Source organism: Ochotona curzoniae, unplaced genomic scaffold (genome assembly GCF_017591425.1).
Source record: "Ochotona curzoniae isolate NIBS_2020 unplaced genomic scaffold, NIBS_Ocur_1.0 scaffold_4683, whole genome shotgun sequence".
Lineage (NCBI taxonomy): Eukaryota > Metazoa > Chordata > Mammalia > Lagomorpha > Ochotonidae > Ochotona > Ochotona curzoniae.
In genome coordinates, this window is record NW_024467121.1 from 19,408,586 (window position 1) to 19,421,530 (window position 12,945).

At 48.3% G+C, this 12,945-nt stretch overlaps 1 protein-coding gene across 4 annotated transcripts; it reads right to left on the bottom strand.

The window, feature by feature from the left end:
- Window positions 1-1,850: 1,850 nt before the first annotated feature.
- On the bottom strand, window positions 1,851-9,054 carry UCMA (upper zone of growth plate and cartilage matrix associated). 4 transcript variants are annotated; one of them, XM_040968187.1, is made up of 5 exons: window positions 8,997-9,054; window positions 8,548-8,613; window positions 8,345-8,440; window positions 5,420-5,518; window positions 1,851-1,948 (listed from the first exon to the last, which is right to left on the bottom strand). In XM_040968187.1, the coding sequence occupies exons 1-5, from the start codon at window positions 9,052-9,054 to the stop codon at window positions 1,851-1,853; spliced, it is 417 nt and encodes a 138-aa protein (XP_040824121.1). The 4 variants fall into 4 exon arrangements, with proteins under 4 accessions (XP_040824121.1, XP_040824122.1, XP_040824123.1 ...); XM_040968188.1 differs by lacking the exon at window positions 8,548-8,613; XM_040968189.1 differs by lacking the exon at window positions 5,420-5,518.
- Between the last annotated feature and the right edge of the window lie 3,891 nt (window positions 9,055-12,945).

Below are 12,945 nucleotides of genomic sequence, written 5' to 3' on the forward strand. Positions count from 1 at the left end.
TTTTTGGTTGTTGACATCTGTGCAGTCCCGGCATTCCTTTCTGTGGACACACAGCAGGCAGCTGGCCATGTGGTATGACCATGAGTCAGAGTCCAACTGCTGCCGTTCACCTGATTGCTAAGCCCAGTTCCTTAACTTTCCTGCAAAGCTGGGCATAAAATTCAGGATCCAGAGTACTAGCACAGCAAGTCATGCTGCTGCTTCTGACACATTCCATGTCCAGACCTGAGTCCTGGATACCTTGCTTCTTTTCCAACTCCCTGTTAATGCACCTGGGAAGGCAGTGGGCCCCAGACATTCACATGAGAAACCTAGATGAATCCCCATAGGAGATGTGATTTCCCAAGCACTTTAATTCTGTCATCCATGTGAGAGAATCAGAGTTGTAGGCTTCTGGCTTTGGCTTGGCCCCGCCCCTAGCTTTGGGGGATCCACTGGACAGAAGGTAAAACCTGTGCTTGCTCTCTCTCACACCTCCTCACTTCACTCTCTTTTAAGTAGACAGAGGGAAGGAGTCAAGAGACCTTGCTCCTCTGCAGGAGATTCCTATATTGCTCTAATTTACTACCATGAGCATGGGTTGTAAGTAAAATGATAATTTTACAGTGGAAGTGTCATATTTGGAGAAAGACTGAGTAAGGATGCACAAAGAAGAACCTGCTGAAGGTGTTCTGGGTTTGCCTGCAGTTTTGTGTGGGATTCCTCAAGGTCAGAGAAGAGCAAGGGTGGAAAAAGAACAGCTGGTGGACCAGAAGGCCAAGTGGGTGGGAAGGAAAAGGGAGCATCATGATGGGTGGGATTGTGTACCCCCCAGCCCAGGACAATGTGAAGAGAGGAATCTTGTCAGATATTACCAATTTAGGATGAGGTTAGAAGGGTGGGTTCCTAATTCAACATTCTTGGTGTTCTGACAAGGAAAGAACATATACAAAAGGGAAAATGTGAAGATAAACAAGTAGCCAAAACATTGATGCTGTCACAAGCTGAGAAGTGTCCAGAGTGAGCAGGAACCAGAGGAACAGAGACAGAGGCTCCCCTAGGGCATGCGGAGGGAGCGTGGGCCTCCCAGCACCTGAATCCAGACCTGTGGCCTCCAGAATGGAGAGGGAATGGATCTCCACTGTTTTGAGCCCGCTGCTCTGTGGGACTGTGTGGCTACAGCCCTGAGGAATGAACACGAGCACTAGGAAGAGAAGCGAAGATGGCACCGAAACTTCAATGTCCCCACTTCTAGTTGTGTCTCTGCAGCTGGCCTGGCTTATCACACTGGCCAGCAATTCAGAGATCACGGTTGAGCTCTCTTGCTTGCCAGAACCAGTGGAAAGGAAGCACTTGGCTCAGTCACCAAATTAGTAGTATTTGCTTTCATTTTCCTCCCTCTGTCCAGCTCCTGAAACACTGAGCAGGAGCAAACAGGAAGGACTCCTTGGACGCAAGGTGTGTCACACCCCCAAGCAGGAAAGGGGAATGTGATCGCTCAGTGGGGTACTTGGGCCTTGGCTCAGTCTGAGGCTTGGGAGGCTAAGACGCTTGGCACACATCATCTTTATTGGTAGGCTGGAAGCAAGCATGTACCCATGTTGTTCTCCTTCAGCTGGCACAGGTACTGTCTATGGGACAGGAATTCTGCTTTGGGAACAATGGCTAAGCCGGTGGAAACTGTAAGTTTGGTGCTCAGGAGGCATCGCAGGGAGGGGCACGCCCAGAAAATCACAACAAAAGAAGCAGAAACTTGGGCCATTTGAGGCATCGAGGGAGAGACAAATGTGTTTCCCAGGGCTGGGAGGTGTGCGCTGGAGGAGGTGGGATGCTTATCTTGTGGTTCCTTCCCAGCTTGCCTTAGTAGGATGTCAGATGTGGTGGCGGTTGTAGAGGTAGGGAGGATACAACCCGTCATAATGCCACTGCCGCCACTGCTCCACAGCCTCCCGCCTCTGTTCTTCCTGCTCTGTGGAGGAAAGACAGTCATCTGTAAGGATGAAGAGGACTCTGGCATGAGTCCAGCTGCCCAGAGCCCACACTGCCCAGTGGCCTTGTAGTGACAGGAGCCACGCATGCTTGTGAGCTCCTGGATGAGACATAGAAAGTCAGAGCAGCATAGAACCTTGGCATGAGTCTAAAGGGTTTTTGTAGATCAACCACACAGGTTGCAGAACCAGCTGTAAGTAAAACTGAGACCATGGTTAGAAATCTTACATGTTTTGTCCATGCCTAGCTAGAGTGGGGAAGAAACCTTAGACAGTGGCCAGCTTACAGAGATAGCACCTAGGACAATCAGTCTCAAAGCAACAGCATCATGCAACAAAGAGCACAAAGCATGCACACAGAGTGCAGCGAACCCTTGATGTTGTGCAGTAATAGAGAATGAGCAGTTTTTTCCCCTGGACTAGTCCATATCCTGTAAGCTTTCAACACAAAGCTCTGATCCTAAAACTAACTGATGGAGGTCTGTGTTGTGGTACAGCAGGTTGAGATACTGCTGGTGACACCGGTATTCCATATTGACATTGGTTCAAGTCCCAGCTGTTCCACTTCTAATATAGCTCCCTGGGAAAGCAATAAAAGATGACCCAGGCACTTGGGTTCCTGCCAGTCATGTGGGAAACCCAGATGGAGTTCCTGGCTCCTGGCTTTGACCTACCCCAACCTGAGCCATTGATGATGTGTGGGAAGTAAATCAGTAAATGAAAGATCTCTTTCTGTCTGTCTCTAGGTGTGTGTGTGTGTGTGTGTGTGTGTGTATGAGAGAGACTCTGTCTCTCAAACAGATGGATTTTTAGAAAAAGAGAAAGAAGAAAACCATGACAGTAATCATCACATTAAAAAAAATGAAAAGAAAGAAAGCATTGGGAGAATGTGGTACCTAACAGAAGATAACAATGTTGAGGACTAAACCACATCTTTCCCTGTGTTTTTTCAAATTTGAACTCCACCAAAAACCCTGTGCAGCCTGATTTAGTGGTAGTGCTGAAGAACCTAGGCGTTTTCTGCCTTTTGTGATTCTGCCTTAATGGCTTGGCTGGGGGCTGTGTGAACCTCAGGCCTGATAGTCTACGTGACACCCGGCAGGACACCTGGCAGGTTACGTAAGCAGACCACTCCTCAGGAAGGAGGTACCTGGTGTTTGATAAGATTCACAGCCCAATAGCTTATCAATTTGTACTTTTTGAAAGTTGCTTGTTTCAAATCCACCAATAGAAGCCTGCTAAGTCATGACTGTATAATTAATAGCCTAAAATGTATAAGAACTGGGGGGCTTGGGCTCTCGGGCCCCTTCCCTTGGCTCTTCTGGCTCGCGCTTCTTTTGTCCTCCTTGTGGATCCTTGCAGCCTTGGCTGCGGCTGCCCCTCCCCCGCCCAGCCATGCTGGGCTGGGGGAGGTCGCTGGGTTACCTAGGCTAACCTGAATAAACCACCTTTTTGCCTTAGCACCGACTTCAGACTTGATGATTATCTGGGGGTTTCAAAAAACCGGCACAACAGTGCAATTAATACCATCTGTGACCTTGTTTTAGATGCTGGTGGCTTTAGGGTGTAGGGAAACAGATGTCCCCCATGCTCCTTTCCACCTGTGAGAGCCAGATATTTGGGCAGAGTCTACCACTGCCTACAGATGCCCTGGCTGCTGGCAGCATTTCCTTTGAAAGAGAGCATGGAGTTGGCGCTCCCCTTGGTGCTGAAAATTCCCTGAGATGCTTGGCTCCCAGGTACTGCCTGGAGCTTTAGGTGTTGGCCGTGAGCCATTATAGATATTCCTCTGGCAGAGTAGGCCAACTGCTATTTGCCACCCTTGGCAGAGCAATTTGAGACGTTAATGTCTAACCAAGTGCCTTTGGAGAGGTTCGTTAAATAGCTGAGATCACAGTCCTGGTTGAACTCCGAGCCTCAGAGAAGAGCCCAATACTACAATCTTAGGCACCTGGCCCACTGTACCACTGAAGTTCTAGGATTACAAGCAAGTTTAAAAAGATAGGGTCAGGGTCCAGCACAGTGCCTTAGTAGCTAAAGTCCTTGCCTTTCATGCGCTGGGATCCCATATTGGTTCTAGGGCACTGGTTCTAATCCCAGCAGCCCTACTTCCTATGCAGCTCCCTGCTTGTGGCCTGGGAAAGCAGTTGAGGACAGATTCCTGCATCTATGCAGGAAATTTGCATGAAGCTCCAGGTTCCTGGCTTTGGATTGACTCAGCTGCAGCCATTGTGGGGAGTGAATCAACAGATGAAGATCTATGTCTCTCCTCCTCTGCCTTTCCAGTAAAAATAAATAAATCTAAAAAAAAAAAAAAGAGGGACACAAAAATGATTTGCACCTGTTTAAAGTGGAGTCTCCCTGCTTTAGCACCTTTGTCAAACTCCAGGGAGGCCACCCTTTACCTGCAGTGCTTTATCTTACTCACTTCATCCATCATGCATACCAGTTCCTGCACCAAAGATCTCCAAGACCTCCACAACACTTGGTCATCTATGATGTTCAAGAGCTGAAGCTCTGCTGGCAAACAATCTCAGGCATGTTCCATTAGTAGGGCACCTTCTGGGTTTGTGTATGCTTGCTATGCTTCAGTTTTTGCTTCTACCACTCAGACAAGATGATGGTGAAAGCGAAGGTAAGTGGAGGTCTTGATTGTGCAGAATGAAGTGGTTCCGAGAGTTCTCACACTCTTTAAATCCAATGCACTTGAATTTGAGTTTGAATTCTGCTTAGCACAGCCTAGCAGGACTAAGCCTAAAAGTAAGTTTTGTTGCTTGGGCAGAAAACCCAGACCACTGCAGTGATCCCTTAGCAGGAGGAGGGAGGTACAAGGTTGTGCATCCACTCAGTCCACTAACAGTTCCCATCTCCACTTCTCCCAAGGCAGTGCTAACACAGGCATCCTAGCCTCTCCCATGTCTTCCCAAGTTCTGTATAGCCATTCCTCTGGCTTTCTCATTGCTTTTCAAGACTCCCAAGAATATAAATTGAAAGTAGGTCTGCCCATGCCCCCCTCTTCCAGTTAATTTTGCAGAAGTGAGAGGATATTTGGCCTAATAGTTAAAATGGCCACATCCCATATCCATGCCTGAGGTTCAATTCTTGGCTCCAGCTCCTGAATCCAGTTTCCAGGTAACCCAGAAAGGAAGCAGATATGGCTCAGGAGGTTGGATTCCTGCCACCCACATGGGAGACTTGGCTTGTGTTCTTAGCTCCTGATAAAGGTTTTAATCCAGTCCCAGCGATTGTGCACATTTGGAAGGGGGGAGGGAGAGTGAACAAGAGGACGAGAGGTGCGAGAGAGTGTGTGTGTCGTGTGAGAGAGAGAGAGAGACCACTGCTAATCAATTTCTTTATAAAACAACTTAAATAAAAATTAGGAAGAAGTGGAGACAAGTCATATGATTTTCCCACAAATCCTCTCCCTGAAGAGGCTAATGAAGAGCTCTTACCATCATTTTGTTCCTCCACAAAGTTCTCAAATTCATTCCTTTGTTCCTCATAATATTCTCTCCGCAGCTCATCAGCCCGTAGCTTCTGCCTGTTTTCCGCTGTGAAAAGAGTCAGAGTTGCCCCCACGAAGGAGGGCACTGAGGTTACAGACTTAACACCCAAAGGACCTGAGAGATTATCTCAGAAGCCAGAAGTATGGCACAGTGGGTTAGGCAACCACCCACAACACTAGCATCCCATGCAGGTGCCAGTTTGAGACCACTCCTGATTTAGCTACCTACTAAAGCCATGGAAAAGCAGCAGGAGATGGCCCAAATCCTTGCACCCATACACCCACATGGAGACCCGAATGAAGTTCCTGGCTCCCTGCTTCAGGCAAGCTCAGCTCTGACCACACAGTCACCTAGGGGATGAATCAGCAGATGGAATATCTCTCTCTCTCTCTTTCTCTGTAACTCTTTCAAGCAAAATAAATAAATCTTTAAAAAGAGTCTCTGAGGAACCTAGCACAGTAGCCTAATGGCTAAAGTCCTCACCTTGCATATGCCAGGATCCCATATGGTTTGTATCCTGTTTCATATCCCAACTACTCCACTCCCATCCAGCTCCCTCTTTGTACCCTGGGAAAGAGGCAGAGGATGGCCTAAAGCCTTGGGAACCTGCACTCTCATGAAAGACCCAGATGAGGTTCTTGGCTCCAGGCTTCGAATCAGCTCAGCTCTGCCCATTGCAGCCACTTGGGTAGTGAACCAGTAGATGGAAGATCTTTCTCTTTGTCTCTTCTCTCTGTAGATCTACTTTTTGATGAAAATGAAATAAATCTTTAAAAAGAAATAATCTTCTGAAGAAACTATTTTAAGTGCTCTACTTTTAAGGGATATTTCTTTTTTAAGATGATTCCTTTATTCATTTGAATAGCAGAGTAACGGGTAGGGGAAGAGGAGAGAGATTGATTTTCAATTTGCTGGTTCATTCCCCAAATGGCCTTAATCTCCAGGGCTGGACAAGGCATAGCCAGGAACCAAGACCCTATCCAGGTCTTCCATGGGGATGGTAAGGACACTAGTGGGAAGAAGGGTAAGAAGTGGAATAGCAGACTCGGACTAGTTCTCCCATATGGGACTCGGGTGTCACAGGCAGCTCAGCCTGCAGGCCACAGTACTAGCCCTTCCGCTTTTAAGATACTTCATCTGCCATGAGCCTCTGGAGCAAGCTGTGAAAGCAGGTAGGTGATGTTCAGTTCAGGAGGAACAAGCCCCACGGATCACTTGGCATTCTCATGACAGGAGCCTCCTTCCAAAAGCACGAGACGGGGGCCAAGGCCCTGGTGTTGTCCAGGTACCAGACAGCTACTGTGAAAGGAGGGAGGCTGAGGGTTTATGAAGCAGGTGCCAGTGAGCCCACATGGAATCCTAAGGAGGTATTTTGTATCTTCTCTACTCTCAGGGGAAAAAAAAAAATAAACAGCAGTAAAGACAAGTTGCCTTTTCAGAGTGCCATAAATGGAATCTTAATCAGAGCAGTAACAGTGATTAGACTCTCAGAGCAAGAAGGCCTCTTTGTCACATGTATCATTGCCATGCACTAAATACATCACTTCTCTGACATGTGAGCATTCCATCCATTTTCTTCCTCCCACCCAAACAGCACCTGTGCCTCTCCCCCAGAAGCTTAGAGGTGTCAGATGCCAGCACCCTGGTTCCAAGTCCAAGTTACCTGCAGTGTCACCCAGCCCTGTCCTGAGCAATCCCTGGGCTCTGCTCCACCTGCACATCCACAGGACATGGCTACAATCTTTGTGGTCACCAGGCTGTCCAGGGCCTCTCACAACTCCTGTCACTCCCCACTCCTCTCCAATATGAGGGACCTCATTGTTCTGAGTCAGCTCACGAGGATGGAAAGTATTTGCCTGTCCTGAAATTGCACCTGACCCCCCCCCCCTCTACCCCCAGGATGTCTGCCAGAATGTTGCTGCTCTGATTTCAATCACAAACGACCCAGCTCCTTCCACCCACAGCTTTTTCAGTGTTTCTTTGACACTGGCCAACTTTCCGATGCCAAATTGTGGGAGACCTGGACATTTTCCTAGTACTGTTATTCATCTCCGAGTCAATTGCAATAATAAAAGGGAATCTCACGGACACACATTTCCATCTCTGCTCTTATTCCATCATTTGGAAATAGCCCTGTTATTTTTTACTGAGTTGAGTGCTGATGGGCACAACGATTTCATACACACACGCACACGCACACGCACACACACCCAGGGAAAGGATCAAGGTCCAGCTTCGGCTGTCTGAGTCTTGGAAAAATCAAGAGCAGGGGAAGAACACTGAAATACCTTCCCGGGTCACAGGTCAGGAACCCAAGTGCCCTGCAAGCCATGGGACTGCAGGAAATAACAGCAGGCTGAGCGGGAGACAGGCTCACCCAAATAGGCTGGAAATGAAAACTTGAAAACTCCGCTGACCAAACACAGCTCTTGCAGAGGTTTGTAAATAAGGCCTGAGGGCCAGAGGGACAGGAAGCGTCTGGAGTCATTTAACAGCAGGGCAGTCACTCAAGCCGCATTTCTCTTTCTCACATGCAAAGCCACTGCCCTTGACTAGAGGGGGCACTATGCACTATTCTAAAAAAAACATACACTACAGCTTTGTACCCTCTCACTTCTCTTTCTGCTTCCATGCTTGTCTCTGAAATCAGGATACAGCTTACAGCTGCTTTGTACATTTGCTATCTGCTCCTTAGAGCAACCAGGCATTTGCTCCAACATTTGACCCACAACTGTAGAAACCGGGTGTGTTGTTTTCACTCAGAGCCCCGGTCACTGGGATAGCCCAAGGCCCAGGCTTATCCCCCTGGGACCCGCTGTGTCCTCCTGCCCACTGTAGGTCAAGGGAGAGGCAGGCTGACCGCGACCTTACCGTTGGCCTCCTCGCGGGATTTGGAGGACCGTTTGGTGCGCTTCTTGAGGAAATTGGAGGCGTCTGCTTCCTGCATAAAAATCTTCTGCTTCACACCTGAAGCCCGAGAGAGGGGCTGTCACCCGCAAACACAGGGACCGGAGCATGCAATGGGCATGGTCTTCACCTCCCCCCCGCCCTGCCCCCGCCCTGCCCCCACTCACCTCTCTGAGCCTCTTCTGGGGCCGCCTGCCGGCTGCCCACGGATGCGCCGGAGCCCTCCTGCAGCGCTGCAGGATGAAGGTGCGGATGAAGGCTCAGGGCAGCAGACCCCCGAGAGGGGCTGCCACGGCCCTCTCTAGGCTCAGGGACGCACCAGGGACGGTCTGGCCCTCGCATATCAGTTGCAGACTTGAACCCACCAGACCAGCTGGGAAGGGATTTTTTGTTTCTTTTTTCTTTCTATTGTAACTTACGCGCGTGCACACACACATACAAACACACACACACACACACACACACACACACACACACACACACACACACACCAAGCAAAGCTTCATAACAATGTGTGTTCCCTTTCCATCTGTAATTGTGCCCACCTAAGCGGACTGACCTGCGCAAGTCCTGTGATGTAGCCAGGGCCCGCCACCCTTGCCCCTCCCTTACTCACCGGACAGAAGCAAAACAGCCCAGAGGCAACACAGGAGGAGGACCCGTCTGTGAGTCATCTTGAGTTCCCTCCGAGCACCCCAAGTCAGATGGTGTAGCCTGCACCCCACCCCACCCCACAGCTGCTGTCTGACCAAGGTCCTCACTTCTAAGTCAGACAAGCCAAGAAGTGAGAGAGAGAGAGAGAGAGAGAGAGAGAGAGAGAGAGAGAGAGAGAGAGACTAGTGAGCAGCATGGGAAACTGGGATACCCATGAAGCCAGAGTGGGAGGGGTCCTGACTGTGGTTTCTATTGGCTGCTCCTGGCTAGAGCACTGGAGGTGTTTTTGACACCTGTAAAACCTCAGAGCCCCTGCGTGGAACAGGGTGGCAGTGACTTTCCCGACACCTGTGTCTGGTGAGTTGCTATTGAGAATTGCTCAGCCTGAGTTAGGCTTTAGAGACACAGGGTGTGTCTCTAAGAGCCCTTTGCAGCTGCTCCAGGCACATTAAGCTGTCCTCAGAGGGAGTAACGGAGGAGGGGATTTCGATTCAAGGGTCAGGCAAAGAGGGGCTGTGATGACCAGAATCCCACCCTAGTGATGCTCACGGGGACACTTTCGCCTATCCCATGGGTGGCCTGCACACCCCCTCCCATGAAACATGGCTCCAAGCCTCTTTTTTTCTTTCCTTTTTTTTTTTTTTAAGATTTACTTGTTTAGGGCCTAGCACAATAGCCTAGTGGCTGAAGTCTTCACCTTGAACGCACCAGGATTCTATATGGGTGGCGGTTCTAATCCTGGCAGCTCCACTTTCCATCCAGCTCCCTGCTTGTGACCTGGAAAAGCAGTCAAGGTTGGCCCAAAGCCTTGGGACCCTCTACCCACATGGGAGACCTGGAGGAGGCTCCTGGCTCCTGGCTTCGGATTGGCTTAGCACTGGCCATTGCTATCACTTAGGAAGTGAATCATCAGACGGAGGATCTTCCTCTCTGTCTCTCCTCCTCTCTGTATTATCTGACTTTGCAATAAAAAAAAAAACAAATCTTTGAAAAACTGAACTGACACCACCTGACACTCATTAGGATGAGTATCAAACAAGTAATCCCAAGAAGTTGACAAGAATATGGAAGGATTAAATCCTTGTGCTTTGTGAGTATGAATATATAATTGTGTTACTACTATGAAAAACAGCACAGCAGTTCCTCCAAAATTTGATAACGAACTCCCATATGATCCAGCAATTTAGCTTCTGGAATTGAAATCCAAAGATACCCAAAGAATTGCATGCAAGTTCTTCAAGAGATAATTGTACACCCACATCAGATTCAAAGCATTACTCAGCATAACTCAAAGGGTGAAAACCAGCACAATATGGGGGGCTGGCCAAGTCATGTGATCCATCCATACCATGGAATACTGCTCAGCTCCCAAAAGGAAGTTTGTGACATGTGCCTCATCACAGACCAACACTAAGGACATTGTGCTAAGTGAAATCAGCCAAACACAGAGGGACAAATATGGCATGATTCCATTTGCATGAGGTTTCTAGAGGAGTGTAATTCATAGAAACAGAAAGTGAACGAGTTGCCTTGTGGTACCGTGGATTATCACTGCTTGGAATGCCTCTATCCCACGATGGAGCGTCTGTGATCACATCCCACCTCTGCTCCCGATTCAGCTTTCTGCTGATGTACCTGAGAGGTGGCAGATAATCACCCAGGCAATTGGATTCCTGCCAGCCACATGAAGACCTGGATGGAGCTCCTGACACCTGGCTTTAGCCCAACCCAGCCCTGAATGTAAGAGACATTTAGAGAGTAATCTGGCAAATGAAAGCTCTCTCCCTTTGTGTCACTATGCCTTCTGAAGAAATAAATAAAACTTTATTTGGTTGGTTAAGGCCAAATTTGCGTTAACTATACCAGTATGCCAGCATAGCTGCTTTTTCCTTTCTTTCTCCTCTCTCTCTCATTCTGTGTCTGTTGGTGTGTTTTAAAGAGAGTGGGGATGGCAGGGAACTCTGGGGGCATTTTAAAAACTCTGGAGATGGGTGGTGCTAATGGCTGTACAACAAAGTGAAAGCATTGAATGCCACTATACGGTGCACCTAAAAATGGTGGATGTGGTAGATTTTATATTCTGTATATTTAACCACAACCACCACTACCACAACAACAAAACAGAACACAATAGGTGAGTGGGGGGTGGTGGCAGTGTACACAGTGAGCAAAGGCTCTGGTTTTCCTAAGCTATGAGTTCCCAAGGTCACAGAAGCAGAGGTGTATCATTTGTATTGTGCTTTGAGCATCAGCTCCTTCTAGTCTTGTGTAATGTGAACAAGAGCTCGGCCCCTTCAGCTGCTGAGAAACCAGGCGTCCCTCCATTCCGCTGAGCATCAGGGCCACCCCCTGCCCAGTTCCCCCTTTCTTCTGCTACTCTCTTTAAAAAAAAAAAAGATTTATTTATTCTTATTTGAAAGGCAAATCTTACAGAAGAGAGACAGAAAATAGAGGTCTTCCACCCACTACCCCATACCAACAATGGCCAGAGTTGAGTTGATTCAAATCCAGGAACTCATCTGGGTCTGCTGTTTAGAGTCAAGTGCCCAAAGACTTGATTCATTCTGTGCTGCTTTCTCAGGCCATAAGCACGGAGTTGGATGGGATTTAGAGCAACTGGACTTGAACTGGAGCATCCTTTCTGTGTGACAGTGCTTGGAGGTGGAAGATTAGCTAGGTGAGCCACTGCTCCAGCCCTGATCCAATCACTCTATAATCCAATTTGTTGAGATGCTCCCAGGGAATGTCCAGTTTCCATCAGGAAGAGAGCCTAATGGGGCATGCTTACAAAGGACCCAGTGAACAAGGTGAGGCTAGGTGAACTGTGCTTAGCAGAGTGGCGCGTAAGCAATCCTTTGTTATTACTTTCTCACCAGAGCTCTAACTAGAATTTCAACAACGCAACAATGCCTCCTTGTGGCCCTCTGCGGGTACAAAAATACTGGCTGTGTTGGAATTCCCTCTATTCCATTAATGCTACAAATCCAGGCAAAAGTGCCAAACCATTTCTCTGAACCCTAAAGAAAGTTGGACATCACTCACGAAATTCAAGGCCTTTGACTGCCCTGCCCAGTAGGAAATACCAGAACAAAGAAAAGGATTAGAACTACCAGGTCCGTTCTGTGTGGAGGATGGTTGGGTTGAGAAGGTCGTGGAAGGAGGCCTATGTCAGAGCATGGATGTTACCTTTACTTTGACCCCATGTCGCCTGTTTATGCCTTCCAGGAATAATCAATGCATTTTCCATGATTCTCAATCAGAGAAGAAAACCTCATGACATGAAATTGGATGGCTTTGGGTTATCAGAAAAGGAACACAGAGCTATGTCAAACCCAAGTTTCAAAGTATTCACTTCTGCTATGGCAAAGAGCCAATCCAATGAAACCAACACCCCAGCTATAGGCAATTAACTATGTTGCCTTGTAACTATGCAATTGTCACACTGCTGGGAGAAATGCAGCCAGTAGCTGGCAGGCATGCTAGGCATGGTTAATGCCAAATTTGTGTTAGCTATGCCAGTATGCCAGCATAGCTGCTTATTCTTCTTCTTCTTTTTATTTCTTCTTTCTCTCTCTCTCTCTCCTTCCCTCCCTGTGTGTGTGTGTGTGTGTGTGTGTGTGTGTGTGTGTGTGTGTGTGTTTTAAAGATAGTGGCGAAAGCAGGGGCAAGGAACTCTAGGCAGGGACATGCCACCCCTGCCCCAGGTGGTAGGGGTTGGGGGCTACATATTGCCTGGGGAAAGGCGCCAGGATGTATTGGTGTGGGAGTGGCTGAGGGCATGTTTGATAAGGAATGAATGATTTCTGGGGTCTTCCCTTGATCACCACACTTACAAGTAGGCAAAGCACTAAGTCAGAGTTATTTACAGAAGGGAAACTGGAGGGCAGAGCTGGGTAGGGCCAAGGCACTTA